This window comes from Mastigoproctus giganteus, chromosome 1 (genome assembly GCF_048544385.1).
Source record: "Mastigoproctus giganteus isolate SK-2022 chromosome 1, ASM4854438v1, whole genome shotgun sequence".
NCBI lineage: Eukaryota > Metazoa > Arthropoda > Arachnida > Uropygi > Thelyphonidae > Mastigoproctus > Mastigoproctus giganteus.
The window spans coordinates 64,460,542-64,480,086 of NC_143575.1; the positions used below are offsets into that span (position 1 = coordinate 64,460,542).

At 37.2% G+C, this 19,545-nt stretch overlaps 1 protein-coding gene across 4 annotated transcripts in view; it reads left to right on the forward strand.

Moving 5' to 3' along the window:
* The window catches only part of Vps13 (vacuolar protein sorting 13C), a 1,645,987-nt gene that overhangs the window by 861,380 nt on the left and 765,062 nt on the right, over positions 1 to 19,545 (forward strand). For all 4 annotated transcript variants that reach the window (XM_090373229.1, XM_090373247.1, XM_090373239.1 and 1 more), the window contains exon 36: positions 4,691 to 4,807. In XM_090373229.1, the coding sequence (XP_090229355.1) occupies positions 4,691 to 4,807 (117 nt within the window). The remainder of the gene's footprint in view (positions 1 to 4,690; positions 4,808 to 19,545) is intronic.

Consider the following 19,545-nt stretch of genomic DNA (forward strand, 5'->3'; position numbering starts at 1 on the left):
ACCCTAACACAACCCTTGTGTTTACTTGTACTGCAATGACTCCCAGCAGTCTCTGAAATTTTTGTTTTCCAGGCTTCTGCTCATTCCAATAGAAGCAGTGCAAGAATCACTTTCACCTCTGCCAGTGGCTACTGTTAATCTATTAATCCTTGTATACCCCCAATCTAGAAGTTTTCCGACCCACCTGACACTGCCTCGATAGCATCAGCAAACATTCTTGCACCCTTTCTATTTAACTGTATCCCATCCCTGTCGAAACAGTCTCTCCTGTTAACAAGTACAGACCAAGTTTTAATGAAACCGGAAGTTTCAACTTCCGGTTTCATTAATTGAAATAAAAACTAATGGAATAAAATAAAGGTACCTGTAATATAAAAATAATATATTAAGTGTTCTGATCAGAATGAATTTATAGTATAATTTGTTACAGCGACCTCAGGCATTGGAATGCAATAATACATACGAGATTAAGATGTGATGGGAAGGTCGGCATTAAACACAATGAAGCAATATGTCTCAGGATTGTGGAGAACAAATAGCTGTCAAAGTAGTGTAATGTAGACGCTGAACTTTGTATAAGACGAAAAAAGCAAATTATAGCACAAAAATTGCACCTTGATATCAGATTTGTAAACCTAATGGCTCACAAGAAATAAAAAATATAGAATACTAGAACAGTGTAATGTAATATGAGGAAGAGGGAATATAAGTGTGCTATGGCAGGTCGGGGTCAGGAAACCTGTTCCTATAGTTGGATCCTGAATGTCCTTTTGGTTGTTTCTTCTTGTGTTTAAGTCAGTTATGTTAATAGTGGTAAAGGAATACCATTAAAATTACCATTTAAAAATTATTACCCATTAAGATTATTATGAATAATAATAATAATAATAATAAAAGAAAAACAAAATACTTATACCCCCTTGGTAGTCAATTGGTGGACACTAGTTTTCCAGACTGTGAGACACCAAAGAGTCTAGGGGATATAATCTGTACACAGCCTGAAAGCAGAGGATGTCAGTTTGCTATTAAACTATTAATATCTAAGAGGAGATTAAGTAATATTTTTTTATATTTTAATATATTATTATCACCATGCCACCCTGAGAGAGAGAGAGAGAGAGAGAGAGAGAGAGAGAGAGAGAGAGAGAGAGAGAGAGAGAGAGAGAGAGAGAGAGAAGAATGATGATAAGCAGCCCAGGACCACCCTGGGTTTGCCAAGTCCACACTCACCAGATGTGAGCAGTCCCTATGAAGAGCTTTATTGAAATGAAAATGAAGGGACAGCAGGAAACATTATCTGGAATTTATTATAGAGAAATTTGATATTGTGCATAATTGGACTGTTGCTACTACATATGGTGGCTATTCTGAAGCAGTGGGAAAAAATGTTGACATGCACTTTGTTACATTGAAGTGCCAGTGTGTGAATTTGACGACATGGAAGATAAAGGCATCATGTTTGTTTTAGATATTTATGGTGGTTTGTAAGCTATTGATATCAATACCCAGGTCCAGGTAAATTGGTTGTAAGATTATTGATATTGCTTTTTGACATTGTGAATTCTGGAGGATAGATATTAGCAAAGTCTTGTAAAAAATTGGTGCAGTTTATTACAAGGAAGTCATCTCTGTATCTAAACATACATAGTTCTGATGGTAAGGAGGTTTCAGAATTGTACAGGTCAGGTAGAGGTTAGCCAGTACAAAGCTAGCTGGGCTGCCCATAGGGGTTCCTTTGATTTGTAGGTAAACTGTTTTGCCGTCAAAGATGTAGTCATTTGAAATGCAAAGGTTGGATAGGTTATTCCAATATTCAGGTTTGCAGTTTATAATATGTCTATAATTATTGTACACTTTATTTTGAACAAATTTCAAGTTGGCTGGATCTACACTGGTGAAGAGGCTATTAAAATCAAAAGTTGATATGTGTACAATATTAATTTTTAAAGCTTCTATTACACACAGATTGTTGCTGATGATTCTGCTGTTTGGTAGGATATTTGTGATTAGCTTGAAGAGTTGTTCTTAAGCCTTGCCAGGAGGAATCTATTAGCTTAGGATAGTATTATCAACTAATCAATAATATTTTTTAATCTTATTAAATTTCATTGTTAATTAAATTGTACTTGAATGGAATCAAGATCCAGACTAGAGCCACAATTCAGGGCACAAAGTAGCGAGAGTGCTGTGGCTTGGGGGAGAACCGAAGAGGGCAATTCTCCAACGCATCACAGTTTAAAAAAAGTGCGAAATGTGAAGTGTTTGATAACCTATCTGGAACAGGACTTGACTTGGCCAAGGAGGATGTCTTTGTGTGTGCAGAGAGTGTGAAGAAATTAGGTGCCAACACGGCATCATGATAGGCATCTACGAGAGTTTGAGTTGTAGGGTAGATGCCCTCAAAGAAATTAATATGATGGGCTCATCAAGCTCTCAGCTGCCCAACTCAATGCCAGAGCTCACTCCTGTGAAACCGGCAACATAGAGGCAATCTCCAAGGCAGAATGTGCTGGTCCCATAGGTGCTAGTTATTATCAGTGACTCTATTATCAGGGAGATGGGGAATATATTATACAAAAAAAAAGGATAGGTGGAACAGGACCAGGTATGTGTGCCAGAGCAGATATCATCTTTTAAGGGCACAAAAGGTGATATTGTTTACACATTGGGACTAATGACCTTAAAAGTACAGGATTTGCAGGTTTACTTAACAAGTACAGGTCAATGATGAAAACCCTCCTAAAATGAGGCTCGCAGAATTCTTTGCAGTACTGAAGGTGTGGCCTGACCATTGCCTTATACAAGGGGATAATCACCTTGTTATCCCTGCTTGCAAAATTCCTGTTTCTCATTGACAAGACCCCATGACCTACTCTGGCTGCCTGTCTGCGCTTCTCAGAAAACTTCATATCTGACTGCACAATTACTCCCAGATCTCTTTCATTCTCCACTACCCTGAATGTAACACCACCCACTTGGTACATTTCTCTGGGATCCAAAATGTCATATTAGGAAATAGCTAAAAGTTCAATAGTGCTTAATCTGATGAATGTGTGGGATAGTCCAACATTCACACTCACGCAGTGCAGCCATGACAGTGATAGACTTGTGAGCAGGCATGTTTGGAACTTGGTGCATCATGACCTTAATTACCAAAACCAAAAACCCGAGTTTTCCTTGGTATTTGTCTTTAATTTTTTTCATGCAATCGCCTCACATTACATGTCCCTGTGACTGTCTGGCCTTTTTGAAGGTAATCCACTAAATATTCCTTCAGCATCAATCACCTTTTCAGTAGAAGGAATTTTTTGAGGAGGGAGAAAAGCTGTGTTTCTATTGTTTGGACTGCTCCTTTGTTTTTGGCTGATAGTGATGGACCCATGACCCATAGTCATAAACTTTACAAGGAAAATTTTCTGGATCTGCTTGTAAATTATGTAAATGTTCATTTGACTTAACAACTATTCGACATTTTTGAACTGCTGTACAAATCATGCTGATACCTTTTGCATAGTGAGAGCCCATTATTATGTGGTACACATGTTAAGATGAGATTCCCAAAATGCTGGTAGTGTACTGCACTGTCACTTGTCAATGACTCATCACCAGATCATGCACACTGTCAACAACTTATGGAGCGTCGGATGTTCTAGATCTTCTATGGCATGGGTCACCTTTTATGCTCTCTCTCTCTCTCATTTAAATTCTGTTGCTGACTTCCTTACCATGGAATAAGAAGGGGTACTCTACCCCAATGTTGTAACCAAATTCTCACGAATCGCCTTTGACATTAGTCCCTTTTTTTCCCAAATATTGGTGACTACATGATGACTGGTTTTATCCATCCTGATTCATGCAACTTTATTGGCTTCACGACCTGTAATTAAAAAACAATTTTATTGAAACTGCATGAAACTTGGTGGGACTATTTGAGATATACATTACTTACACAAATTTTTAACACTGTACCACTATGCTTTCATACCCAGCCCGCAAACTTTTCAAACCCCCCCCTCATATAGCTGATAGTATGAAAAATTTCAGGACTTTAACTATTTTCACTTAATTTTTTTTTAAAATTAACTTTTTTATGCAAGCAGCTACTTTTATATGGATACAGCAGACTCTCGATTAACCAGGACACTTCAAGACTCCAAATAAAAAAAATAAATAAGTAATAATAATAAAATATCGAAAGAAAAAGAAAATCAACCAGAAATCAAAAAAATTCAAGTAATAACTAGAATAGGTATAAACAGATATTGTGCAAGTCGTAAATAAGTGACAAGCAGCATCATAAGTCGTCATTGGGAGATTAGTGTACCTATTATCTTGCAATTCCTGCTGCCTTCACACCCGCCACTCAAACAAAAGATAAGAAAAAAAAAAGAGAGAGAGAGAAAATAATAATATAGTAGCAATATGTTATTAGTCATTTCCGAGTTACATAAAACTCAACGAAGTAAGAAGTCCTGGAACGTATCTCTTATGTACGTTGGGGACCTTTGTATTTTTGGATTAACCAGGATTTGTTTTTTTACTATCTATCCCAGAAAATCGAGAGTCTACTGTATATATAATTAATAAAAGTAACTATACACATTAGCAGAATGAAGACTTGCATTAACTATTTCTGTTTATAATATTGAATTTTATCAATATAAATATTTTTTTTATATTCTATATTTAGTACATTGCAGCATCTTCAGTTTCACCTTAGTTGTATATTTGAACTACCTTATGTTGCTTGCTGATTTCTTCACTCAGTCTTCAGTATCAGAAAGTACAGCAACACCTGCAAAACCAGGTAAATCTATCTTTCAATGTTCAGATAAGAATAATATTCTTTTGTATTTAAAGTTTCTGGCTGTATCAATTTTGAAATGAATTCTATTCACATGCCTAACCACTGCTTTTAGAATGAGAGTTACTTCAGAATGTAGAATTTAATTATTATACTGCATTAAAGTTTCTTTGTTTCGTGTTTACCTACTTATATTTCTCTCCATTTTTTTAGCCTTATTTCTTTTGCTACTTCATTTATAAACTACAAACAGGTGTTTTACTCCATGAACAGAAATCATTTAATAAAGACCCTAGTAGATAATGGCATACATACCACCATGCAAAACTTTTTAACTGAATTTTACGGTGACACTAATGCAGCAGTAAAGCTCAGGAAACGTTGAATCTGATAAAATCCCCATTGTGAAAGTTGTAATGCTGAGGTACTCTCTCTCCTCCTGCCTTTTCAACATCTTCCTAGGAAAAACGAATAAAAGAAGGAATAGGGGATCCCTATTCCTTCTTTTATTGCAGAAAACACGACCAACTTGGAAAAATCCCTATATAGCCTCAACTCAATATGCATAAAATATGACATATACATCAACTTCAGCAAAATCAAGATCATGAAAATAGGTATTAACTATAAAAATATTGATCTAATGATCAATAACCAAAGAACAGAACTAGTACACAGCTTTGCTTATGTATGAATTCTTATAACAGAAAACTTTCTGACTATATGAAGTAAATCAAAGGCAGAATTGGACAGGGTTGGTTGTTCATGGACAAACTTTATAAAATCTGCAATATTAACAGAATAACCACAAACCAAAACTAAAACTTTTCAAATTAGTTGCAGTTCCTCGTCACTCTACAAGATGTTGGAGAAAATTAGTTGGAGTTTAGCATTTAAGGGATTGGCAGTGGATATTCAAGAGGTTGAAACTGTTTTTGCAAATCAAGGACTAGAGGATCTGTGCCTTTATTCCAGTGGTTTTCAACCTTTTTTTAATAATGGCACCCCTAGGTAATTTTCTGCCTGTTAGATCCGATTCTCTCTCTCTCTCTATATATATATATTACGACTGCTACTGCATCTCGCACCACATTTCAGTCTGAACTGACCATACATACAAGATTGTTGCTAGGAAGAATGCTATACGCACGTCAACCCTCTCTTGATGCAGTGCTCTCAGATTTTTCTACTACACTCACATGCCCTATCCGTGTGGTCCACGAAGCTAATGGGAACGGTTGTGCGTGTAGCATCAACCCACTGCCCAGTAACATATGTTTGGCACGAATAAGCTAGTCTTAATCCGTTTAGTCAGCTTTTCCATCACAGTCAAACAAAACATCTTACCGATGTATGTATGTATGTATGTATGTCGTGATTCATGCATCTCGATCTCTGTTTGCATACATTACGTTCACTATTTTTGGTTCAGTTATATTTGTGTTACAATTAGCATTTTTTTAAAACCCCTAAACATGTCAACCAAGAGGAAAGTGCCTTTGTCTACTCCTAGACCTGTCAAGAAAGAAAGAAAGGCCATTGATTTAGACACAAAACTGAAAGTGATCAAGCAGCGTGAAGAAGGAAAGAAGATGAACGTGATCGCAAGTGATTTTAATTTATCTCATTCTGCAGTGTCGACGATTTTGAAAGACAAAGAAAGGATTCATGAAGTTGTTAAAGATTCGGCACCCATGCGAGCAACAGTGATAACGAAACAACGTACAGGGCCCATCCATGAAATGGAAAAATTATTGTTTCTTTGGATGGAAGATCAGATACAGAAGCGAACACCCTTAAGCCTTCTTACAGTGCAGTCGAAGGCTAGAAGTCTCTTTCAGACGTTGAAGAAACGTGCCAGAAAAGATTACACTCATACATTTATAGCAAGTACAAGAGGGTTCAAAAGATTCAAAAGAAGATTCAACCTCCTGGAGAATCAGCAAGTGCAGATGTGGAAGGAGCTCAAGAGTTTGTTAAAAGTCTGGATGAAATAATTACGGAAGAAGGGTATCAACCAGAGCAGCTTTTCAACATGGATGAGACTGGATTGCTGTGGAAAAGGATGCCAGAATGCACTTACATTCACCAAGAAGCCAAAATCATGCCTGGTTTTAAGGAACTTAAAGATAGGCTGACTTTGCTTCTTGGTGGGAACATCGCAGGTTTTAAACCAAAGCTTTTTTAATTTATCATTCTGAAAATCCCCGTGCATTCAAGAATGTAAACAAGCACACTCTGCCTGTATACTACCGTTCAAACCGAAAAGCCTGGATGACTCAAACATTGTTTGAAGACTGGTTTCTAAATTGTTTTGTACCTCAAGTTCATGAATATTGCTTCCAGAAAGAAATTCCTTTCTAAAATTGTATTAATCTTAGATAATGCACCTGGCCATCCACCTCACCTAGACCACCTCCATCCAGATGTAAAAGTTGTTTATTTGCCGCCAAATACAACTCCACTCATTCAGTCTATGGACCAAGGGGCGATTTCCACATTTAAGGCACACTATCTTCGAACCACTTTTGCCCAAGCTATAGCGGCAACAGATGCCAACCCAGAACTATCTTTGTGAGAGTTTTGGAAACAGTACAATATTTATAAATGCATCAAAAATATTGTGGCCGCATGGGAGGCTGTGACAAAGAAATGCATGAATCGAATCTGGAAAAACTGTGTCCAGCGTTTTGTTAATACTATTGATGAATTTAATAGTAAACATGAACTTGAAATGGTTACAGAAAATATTGTAACACTGGCAAATGGACTTTCTTTAGAGATTGAAGTGGAAGATGTTTAGGAGCTGCTAGAGCAAGAATCTGGAGAACTTACAAATGAAGAACTTATCACTTTTGAAGAAGAAAGAATGGCCAAAGAAGGAAGAATAGAAAAATGAAGATGAGGAAGAACCAGAAAGAAAATTCACCACTAGAGGGTTATCTGAAGGTTTTTCTCTACTAAATAAACTTCTTACACATTTTGAGGAAATGAACCCAAACATCGAACGATTTACAGGAATTGAACGAATGGTACAAGACGCTTTTCGGCCATACCATGAAATTTACGAGCAGAAAAGGAAACAAACAATTCAGACAAAAATCAACATGTTTATGAGAAAAACAACTCCCACTACATCAAGTGGCAGCATTGCTGACCCGCATCCAAGCACGAGTGGTCAGTAAAATATTTTTTAGGTTTTATACAGTATTTGATATCTTTTTCATAATTTTTATTTTTGTAAATAGTAAACCAATTGTACACGGTGTCTGATTTACCTAAACTGGTCCAACTTACGTCTAATCGCTTTACGACCGGTTGGTCGGAACCTAACATGGTCGTAAGTCGACGACTACCTGTATATAATATTAAATATATAATATTAAAAAATATATGTTGTGATATTTATTACAATAATGTAATTATGAAAATTATATTTCATAATACAAATTATATATATATATATATACAGTATTCTTGATTTTTTAAGGAGTCCTTATGTGCTGTAATGTAATAACTAGATCGTATATATAGCTTAGCTTAATTTTCAGCACTCACCTCATAGTAATCCGCTTAGCTGGTGGAGAGTTTTACCACATACATAGTGGTTATAGGATTTTAATAACTTACGGGGATTATGGGTTTAAAACTAAGTTATAGGCTATAAAAATTAAGAAAGGAAAGTGCACCTTACATTCTATGGTTGCCTAATTAAATTAAATTAAATTAAGAAAAAAATAGAAGCTAATAGTCGCACACGAGTGACTTTCGAGATTACTCGTCTTCAGTTAGCTGAAGACGAGTAATCGAAGAATTGAGCTGAAGAATTTTCAACAGAAGAACTGGAGTAAATTTTTCAAGGAGTTGACATGGCCTGCGAAGCGATTATGAATGGAGATTCGAATGTTAAACGTAGCATCAAGATATGGCAAATTTTACAAGATGGGATTCGATGCTACAAAGACCTTTACCACGAGAAAAAGAAGAGACAACTTCACCAGACTTTTATTGAAATACCTAAATAAAAAATAAAGCTTTTTTTCTAATCTCTCATAATGCTACCTTTTCATAAATAAAATTTTTGCAGTATTCTTTTATTTCAAATCCTTTTAATTAGCTATCAAGCGCAAATTGTTTATAGATTTATTATAATTTGTTTATAGACTGTTTCTCTGGTATGCATTCAATTAAAATCCATTATAATTATACCTCGATCAGCATGGTTTCACATGACATGGAACAGCGGTACCAGTGATCAGTGCTATGCAGAGTGTTGGTGTATAAACAAAATAAAAACTGGATAATTGAGGTGTCCAGTTGCATATATAAATATTTGATAAATTAAGGAAGAGTTTATATAGGAATAATGTCCTATTGGCTAAATGCATTTAGTCACTAGATGTTACCAGTGCAAAAATTTATAGGTGGCAAGAGCCTCCTTGCAGTCACTGTGCAAAGAGTGGACATATTGCTCTTGTCCAGATAGTCATAAGCAAGTTATGTGTGTCAACTGCTTGAATCAAAGAAATAAAGCAGATCATTAGGTTAGGGATTCAATTGTTGTAAATATAGGAATGATACATGCAGCAATCATAATGGACAGATTAATGGTAATAGAAAAATAATCCAGCTGAATACGCAGCAGTCAAAAGCTATAGCAGTTGAGTGAAGAATAGCACGCAATCGTGAACAGATTGATCTGGCATGTATTCAAGAACCTTACAAAATTGATGGTGACTACACTGAATTTGTTCTGTGATTCTCATGCAGTATGTCTCTATGTTGACCGTAAGGATGTAAAATTTTACTGTTTCATTATACTTCCAACATGGTACAATTATTGAACACCACTTCTGTACAATGGGATCAACTGACGATGTTACCAACAGTAAATTCTAAGTGGGAAGCATTCAAGGAATTAATCGTGGGTGCTACTAAAAGTTTCATACCTATTAAGAAACATTGTACAAGGTTTAGGCCTAAATGGTTATCAAATGAACTAATGAGACTCATGACAGAGAAGAAAAATGCATGGGATTCATATAAATTATCAAGCGACTCAGAAGCCTATGGCAGATATAAGCTAGTCTGTAATCAAATCACAAAGGAGGTTAGGCAGGCAAAGGCAGATTACGAGAAATCTTTGGCAAAAGATGCTAAGAAAAAACAGCAAGGATTTCTTTACTTATATAACCTCTAAAAGGAAGGGGATGAATCTGATGGTCCGACTGTTGATGATCCTGCTCAGATAGTAAACAAACTGAATGAGTATTTTGCATCTACATTCACACATGAGGAGTTATTAAGGTTTGAAAATGTCAGAAGGTTATCAAATTGTAGCATGGTGCTTAATGATTTTGTAATAACTGAAAGCAAAGTGGAGGAGAAATTGTTGAAGTTAAACATAAGAAAGGCACTTGGGGTGGATGGGATCTATCCACTTATATTAAAGGAGGCGGCAAAGCAACTAAGCAAACCCTTAGCCATAATTATGAGAGCATCCTTGGACTCAGGGGAGGTCCCCACAGACTGGAGATGTGCAAATGCATCCCCAGTTCACAAAGAGGGGATCGAAGGGTGACACAAGTAATTACAGACCATTTAGTTCAACTTCTGTTCCAGGTAAAATAATGGAGTCACTGGTTAAAGATGCATTGCAGGATCATCTAGACAATACTGCAGCAATAATTCAGACACGGCATGGGTTTGTTAAGGGAAAGTCTTGTCTGACAAATTTGATAGGATATTATGATGTGGGTACAAAGGAACTGGATGCAAAAAATAATTTTGATATCATATATTTGGATTTCAGGAAAGCTTTTGACACTGTTGCGCATGGAAGACTATTGTATAAATTGGAGCAGAATGGTATTAAGGGTAAGTTGCTACAATGGATAAAAGGATGGTTGAGAGGGAGAAGACAGAGGGTGGTAATTAATGGGTGCTGCTCTTCATGGACTAATGTTATTAGTGGAGTCCCACAGGGTTCCGTGTTGGGTCCACTGTTGTTTTGTATATTTATCAATGATATTGATGAAGATATATCAGGCTTAGTAGTAGTAGTGGCATGTGATGCAAGAAAGCAAATGTACGAGCTTATGCAGCATCAGCCAACAAAAAAAAAAAAAAAAAATCACACCATTCTCTCCAAATGCCTGTCCAGTTCCTCCTTAAATTTATTCAACCTATCAACTTCCAAAACGAGAGATGAAAGTTTGTTCCAGCAATTAACCACCCGCTGGCTAAAGGCCTTGCCAAGGCTCTTCACAAAGTGTATTAGAAAAGGTGTGATGCCTATGCAGTGGAATAATGCAATCATAGTTTTGCTGCATAAGAAAGGAGATAAATCAGAAATTGCAAATTATAGACCAATTAGCTTGTTATCCCATATCTACAAGTCGTTCACAAGGGTCATTACTAACAGATTAGAAAGAATACTTGATGAGAATCAACCAAAAGAGCAAGCTGGCTTTAGGACAGGATTCTCAACTATGGATCACCTTCACGTAATATCACAGCTAATGGAGAAAGCAAATGAATATAAAACACCATTATGCCTGGCATTCGTGGATTATGAAAAGGCATTTGACTCCATACAGCATAAGGCAATGTTTCGGGCACTGGAAAGACAAGGCACAGATACTCCATATATTATGATTTTGGAGAAAATATATGAGAGTGCTACATCCTTTATTAGACTAGACAAAGACAGTAGCAAATTTAAAATCGAGAAAGGAGTTCGACAAGGAGACACAATATCTCCGAAGCTGTTTACTGCTGCCCTTGAGGAAGCTTTCAGAAGATTAGACTGGTCGCAGAAAGGAGTCAGTGTGAACGGAGAGTACCTAAACCATTTACGATTTGCAGATGACATTGTGGTCATAAGCCACGATGCCAAATAATTAGAGGAAAATCTTAATCAGTTATGCACAGTTAGTAAGGATTTTGGACTAAAGATGAATATGGCTAAAACAAAAGTAATGATGAACAAGTATGCCACGGAAAGTGAAATAATGATTGAAGGAGCAGTAATTGAAAAGGTGGAGTCATATACTTATCTGGGACAAGTTATTAGCTGTAATAATGATAAATGGCTGGAAGTCAAGAGAAGAATAAATTTTGCATGGATAGCATTCAGGAAATATAGTCACATACTGAAGAGCAATATCCCAGTTTGTCTGAAAGGTAAAATAATGAATCAATGTATACTCCCCACCATGACTTATGGAAGTGAAACTTGAGCACTCACCAAAAGAATGGAAGAGAAGCTAAGAACTACACAGCGAAGAATGGAACGAATTATATTGGGAATCAGACTGTTAGATAAGAAGAGAAACACATGGATTAGGCAGCAAACTCAAGTAAAGGACATTCTTATCAAAACTAAAGAACTAAAATGGTCTTGGGCAGGACACATAGCTCGAAGACATGATGACGGATGGACTAAGAAAATAACAGAATGGTACCCAAGAGGAGCTAGAAGAAAACCTGGAAGACAAAGGCGGAGATGGATAGATGAAATTCATGAGTTTTTGAGTAGTAAATGGATGGCCAGTGCTCAAAACAGAAGGAACTGGAAAGTTGCTGGAGAGGCCTTCATCCTGCAGTGGATTGAAAATGGCTGATGATGATGATGGCTAAAGGCAAATTTCCGCACATCTATTCTACATCTGTCTTTTCTTAATTTGAATTTATGCCCCCTTAGGTTCGTAATCTGAACAAGTGGAAGGATCCCATCAGAATTCAGCGTGCTCAACCCATTCAAGGCCTTACATATACCTCAATCAGATCATCGCGCAGGTGCCTAGTCTCCAGCCACTGCAATTTGCAGAACTTAAGCCTCTCTTGGTAAGAGGATCCCTTCAATCCCCTCACCAATCTTGTTGACCTTCTCTGTACACGCTCAAGCAAATCTACATCCTTCCTAAAATGAGGCCTCCAGACCTGTACGCAGTACTCAAGGCGCGGCCTGACCATTGCCTTATACAAAGGGATAATTACCTCCTTTTCCCTGCTAGCAAAATTCTTATATATCATTGACAAAACCCCATGACCTGCCCTGGCAGCCTGTCTGCATTGCTCAGAAAACTTCATATCTGCCTGCACAATTACTGCCAGGTCTTTTTCATTTTCTACCACCTTAAGTGTAGTACCACACAGTTGGTACGTTTCTCTGGGGTTACTTCTACCCATATGCAGTACTTTGCATTTGTCAAGGTTAAACTTTAGTTGCCACTTCTTAGCCCATCTGCCCAAATTATCTAGATCCTGTTGCAGAAGCACACTGCCATTACTGTCATTAACAACCCTGCCAACCTTTGTATCATCTGTAAACTTCGACATTAAACCTGATATACCTTCATCAATTTCATTGATAAATATACAAAACAACAGTGGACTTAACACCGAACCCTGTGGGACACCACTAATAACATTAGTCCAAGAAGAGCAACACCCATTGATTACCACCCTCTGTCTTCTCCCACTTAACCATCATTTTATCCATTGTAGCAACTTACCCTTAATACCATTCTGCTCCAATTTGTACAATAGTGTTCCATGCGCAACAGTGTCAGACGCTTTCCTGAAATCCAAATATATGATATCAAAATTATTTTTTGCATCCAGTTCCTTTGTAACCACATCATAATATCCTATCAAATTTGTCAGACAAGACTTTCCCTTAACAAATCCATGCTGTGTCTGAATTATTGCTGCAGTCTTGTCTAGATGATCCTGCAATGCATATTTAACCAGCGACTCCATTATTTTACCTGGAACAGAAGTTAAACTAACTGGTCTGTAATTACTCGTGTCACCCTTCGATCCCCCTTTGTGAATTGGGGATACATTTGCACATCTCCAGTCCGTGGGAACCTCCCCTGAGTCCAAGGATGCTCACATAATAATGGCTAAGGGTTTGCTTAGTTGCTTTGCCACCTCCTTTAATATACCTGGATAGATCCAATCCAACCCAGGTGCTTTTCTTACGTTTAACTTCAACAATTTCTCTTCCACTTTGCTCTCAGTTATTACAAAATCATTAAGTATCTTGCTACAATTTGATAACCTTCTACCATTTTCAAATCTTAATAATTCCTCACGTGTGAATGTAGATGCAAAATACTCATTCAGTTTGTTTGCTATCTGAGCAGAATCATCAACACTCGAACCATCGATGTCAAGTGGACCAATCAGATTTATCCCCTTCCTTTTAGAGTTTATATAAGTAAAGAAATCCTTGCTGTTTTTCTTAGCATCTTTTGCCAAGGATTTCTCGAAATCTGCCTTCGCCTGCCGAACCTCCTTTGTCACCTGATTACAGATTAAATTATATCTGCCATAGGCTTCTGAGTCGCTTGATAATTTATATGCATCCCATGCATTTTTCTTCTCTGTTACGAGTCTCATTAGTTCATTTGACAACCATTTAGGCCTAAACTTCGAACAATATTTCTTAATAGATATGAAACTTTAGTAGCTTCCACGATTTATTCCTTGAATGCTTCCCACTTAGAATTTACTGTTGGTAACATCGTCAGTTGATCCCACTGTACAGAATTTAAAAACTGTCGGAGACCACTGTACTCGCCTTTACGGAAGCAAAAACCCTTTCCTTTACCCCTGATGGTAATTAAATCTTTAAGTAAATCCCACATCAGTACACTGTGATCACTGCCACCTAGTGGTTCTTTTATCTGCAAATTCCTAATACATGAATGATCACTGCTGATAACCAGATCAAGAGGATTACTTTCTCTGGTTGCCTCTCGAACATGCTGCTGCAGAAAACAATCATCCAATAAATCCACAAAAGTCTGACTAGTCTGTGAGTGCCCAACCCACAAGTTCCAGTCAATATCTGGGAAGTTAAAATCCCCCATTATAAGACATTCTGATTTACTAGCCCACTCTATTTCTCTGTATAATTGTTCATTGTACTCATTCAAGTCATTAGGTCTATGACACACTCCTACTCCTATTTTTGCTTTCGCAGTGCTTATGTCACACCAAACTGACTCAACAGTGCACTATTTATCTATATCAACTGGATGCACTTCTTTTGATTTTATGTTTTTCTTTATTAAGAGCATAACACCCCCTCCCTTCCTATCCTGTCTATCCTTTCTGTACACATTGTACTCCCCAAATTCCAGTTTGGCATTCCTTATATCTGTGTGACACCACGTCTCTGATATCGCAACAATATCCGTCTTTGATTTCTTGACCAACACTTGAAATTCATCAAATTTATTTACTATACTTCTAGCATTGGTATACATGCAAGTATACATGCACCTATTCTTATTCTTAGTTACTCTAACACATGCCATATACCCACCTGTTTCACGATGACTGCCAACCGTCCCTGAAACCCCCAACACCCCTCGCTCCAGGTCGCTACTTATTCTAATAGAAGTTGTGCAAGAATCACCTTCACCTCTGCCTACGGCTACTGTTAAACTATTAGTCCTTGTATCCCCCCAAGCTATCAGTTTTCCGACCCACCTAACACTGCCTCGATAGCATCAGCAAATAGTCTTGCACCCTTTCTATTTAAGTGTATCCCATCCCTGTAGAAGCAGTCTCTCCTGTTAACAAGTACAGTTTAGGCTGAAAAAAATTCTATCCCTTGAACCTTGCACAATCTTTCCAAGGCCGAATTGATTGACAAGGCTCTCATCATATACTCCCTCCTATCGTGTCTGGCCAGAATTACAGACGTTTGCAAATGATATAAAGGTTGGCAGGGTTGTTAATGACAGTAATGGCAGTGTGCTACTGCAACAGGATCTAGATAATTTGGGCAGATGGGCTAAGAAGTGGCAACTGAAGTTTAACCTTGACAAATGCAAAGTACTGCATATAGGTAGAAGTAACCCCAGAGAAATGTACCAACTGTGTGGTACTACACCTAAGGTGGTAGAAAATGAAAAAGACCTGGAAGTAATTCTGCAATCAGATATGAAGTTTTCTGAGCAATGCAGACAGGCTGCCAGGGCAGGTCATGGGGTTTTGTCAATGATATATAGGAATTTTGCTAGCAGTGAAAGGAGGTGATTGTCCCTCTTTATAAGGCAATGGTCAGGCCACGCCTTATGTACTGCTACAGGTCTGGATGCCTCATTTTAGGAAGGATGTAGATTTGCTTGAGCGTGTACAGAGATGGGCAACGAGAGAGAGATTGGTGAAGGGGAATGAAGGGATCGCCTTACCAAGAGTGGCTTAAATTCTGCAAACTGCAGTGGGTGGAGATTAGGCACCTGTATGGTGATCTGATTGAGGTGTATAAGGCCTTGAATGGGTTGAGCATGCTGAATTCTGACGGGATCCTTCCACTTGTTCAGATTACGAACCAAAGGGGCATAAATTCAAATTAAGAAAAGACAGATGTAGAATAGATGTGCGGAAATTTGCCTTTAGCCAGCGGGTGATTAATTGCTGGAACAAACTTCCATCTGTCGCTGTGGAAGTTGATAGGTTAAATAAATTTAAGGAGGAACTGGACAAACATCTAGAAGAAATGGTTGTGTGAATGTTCTTTTTTTTTTTTTCGACTGTTGCTGCATAAGCTCATTCACTTGCTTTCTTGCCACTACTACTATTGTCTGTTAAAAAATTTGAAAGGACAAACAGTAATACTGATAACAGAGGACAATGTGCTTTTATCTGCTGTGTAGACAGCCATACAAGTGAATATCAATTAAGATTCGTTGTTGCGAGTGTTATAATGAGGGGAGGAAATGATTGTGGACTCTACTTAATGACCGGTGACAAGACAGACGGACAGATATTTTGCATATTTTGACAGATATTTTGCATAGGTGCCATGAATACCAGGATCTATGAGAGGAATTGATTCATGGAACACCCAGTGTCCAAATTCTGACTTTTAGGTGTAAGGCCCTTTTACTGAAGACAAATTTTGCAGTACTACAAGTTGTCAAGAGAACACAAGTCCTGCTACAAATGGAGCAAGAAAAATCCTGATAAAACTACCTGTGTAAAAATGAGATTAAGTGGATGGGTTAAATAGTCCACTGGACGTTGGAATCGAGTTTTTGCAATCACTGTAAGCATAGGATGTGTGGTACTGTTCTAATTAATGGCAGATAGCTTACTTTGTGAAAATACACAAATGCTGCTTTTCCTCACAGTGAAATGGTGTTGTGTGAGAGCGGTGTGGAATAAGATGATCCCTGCATTTCCATGCCCTGCACTGGATACTTAGCATTACCATTACTAGAGGCACATGATGCAAGAAGGCAGGTTTATATAGCATCAGCCAAAAAAAAAAAAAAAAAAACCTTCTCATTTCACCCATCCACTCGCTCCAAATGTTTTAGTTGAATCTATTTAAGCTAGTAACTTCTATAATGACAGATCGAAGTTTGTTCCAGCAGTCCACCACCCGCTGGCTAAAGTCAAACTTCCACTCATCTATCTTACAACACTGTTTCCTCAATTTGAATTTATGCACTCTCAGTTGATTATTCTGAGCAAGAGGAAGAATCCCATCAGCATTGAGCATGATCAAACCATTCAAGGCTTTATACACCTTAATCAGATCACCTCACAGGCGCCTAGTCTCCAAACACTGTAATTTGCAAAACTTAAGCATTTCTTTGTAAGAGCAACCCCTTGTTCCATTCACGAATCTTCTTGCCCTTCTCTGTACTCATTCCAGCAGCTCTACACCCTTTTTAAAATGAGGCCTCCAGACCTGTAAACAGTAATCAAGGTTTGGCCTGACCATTGCCTTATACAAGTGGATAATCCCCTTCCTTATCCCTGCTAGAAAAATTCCTGTATATCATTGACAAGACACCATGAGCTACTCTTGCAGACCATTTTCACTGCTCAGGAAGCTTCATCTTTGACTACACAATTACCCCCAGGTCCTTTTCATTCTCTACCACCCTGAGATTTCATTTATATTTCATTCTCTACCACACAGTTGATAGTACCCCTGCGGAGTACAATAAAACCCTCTATGGGGGTCTTACTGTGTGTGTGTGTGTGTGTGTGTGTGTGTGTGTGTGTGTGTGTGTGTGTGTGTGTGTGGTTATTACGTTTAGATGTATGTATTCTTTTAGATTTGCATGTTCTTCTGTGCTGCATTAATGCCATTGTATTTTTGCCATAGGCCAATTGTACATTATACGTGCCTGTATGTATTCATCTAATTGTAGATTGTTACTGATTATTGGTGTTTTTCATATAAGTATTACTGTTTTTTTATCTTAACTCAAAATATATAGGCCATATGGAATGAAGATAACCAAACGAGGATAACTTGATTACAAATTTGTATGAACACTAATACTTATATGAAAAACACCAATAATCGGTAACAATCTACAATTAAACATATATATATATATATTTCAGTATTGAGTATTATCTCCAAGTTACGTTATATGACTTTCATATCTCCTTTCAAGTTATATGTATTAATTTATAATGTAACATTTATAAAATCTAGGTTGTTATATATGTATTTAGTTAAAAAAGTACAATTTAATTGACAATGAAATTTAATATGATTAATAAATTTCACTGATTAATTGAAACACTATACTATACTAAGTTAACAGATTTCTAATACAGTGCTATGTGTTTCACTGTCTAATTTTACATTAAACCTTAGGCTGTCTAGTTCAGGATATACGTTGTATCATATAACAATTGCGGAAATTTATGAATGGTAAATCTACAGACACTAAGTATTTAATTAACTTTCAAAATCACTCTCTGGGGGGGGTGAATATGCGGCCTTTATCGTAGTAATAGCAGACAAGGTAGTCCCTACGCAGTGTAAAAATTATGTTAATAATGTAATTTTTTAATTTAATACAAATTTACAAAAGTGTAATATGAAATATAATACAAATGTTTGTACTGTGTGAAAGCGATAAAAAGTAATTAAATTAACAGGATTAAAAAATGTAAAATTTCAGATATACAGCAGAGAAATTTGATCAAAAAATGTGGACAAGCAAATGGTATACGGAATAGTAAAATTCTTGTGTGGGGAAGGGGAAAAAAAGATGATCAAAAGAAGGCAGAAATAGTGATAGGATGCTGGACAGTTGGAATGTTTGTATCACCCTCGTACTACACTAATAGTTTAACAAACAGGAAAAAAATAGAACAAGACAGTATAAAGATAAAAAGTGTAGAAAAAGTCATTAAAAATACTGAACTTACTGGGTGTGTAAGGCCAACCTTATAGAATGGGTTCTGGTATAAGTTAGTGTTAGTAAAAATGGGTGTTAATACCATAGGCTTGTAGGGGAAAAGGGAAATCGAAATCAAAACTAAGAGTGGGTGTTACCTGGAGTCATTAAGTCAAGCGGAGGAGAGACGGACAGCCAAGATGCAAAAGGGGGAAAACAATGACAAGTCACCGAGTTATATAGTTTTAGAGACACAGATGGCGGCTCTGTAGCCAGATGGGCAGGAGCAGCTTCTTGATTAGACTGGGGTTCGAGCCTGTGTCCACCAAATACAGAGGATGCGGAAAGGTCAGGGAATGACCACCGCATATCCCTGGAGCAATATGGCTTTAGTTACTAATGCTCCTAAAAAAAAAAAAAAAAAAAAAAAAAAAAGAAAGATACAGATAGTGATGATCTCTATTATATAGAAAGAAAAAAAAAAAAAATGTGGGAAAGATGGCCTAAAAACATGAAATGCCTGACATAAGGCCACAGGAATACAAATATAGTAATAGTAAT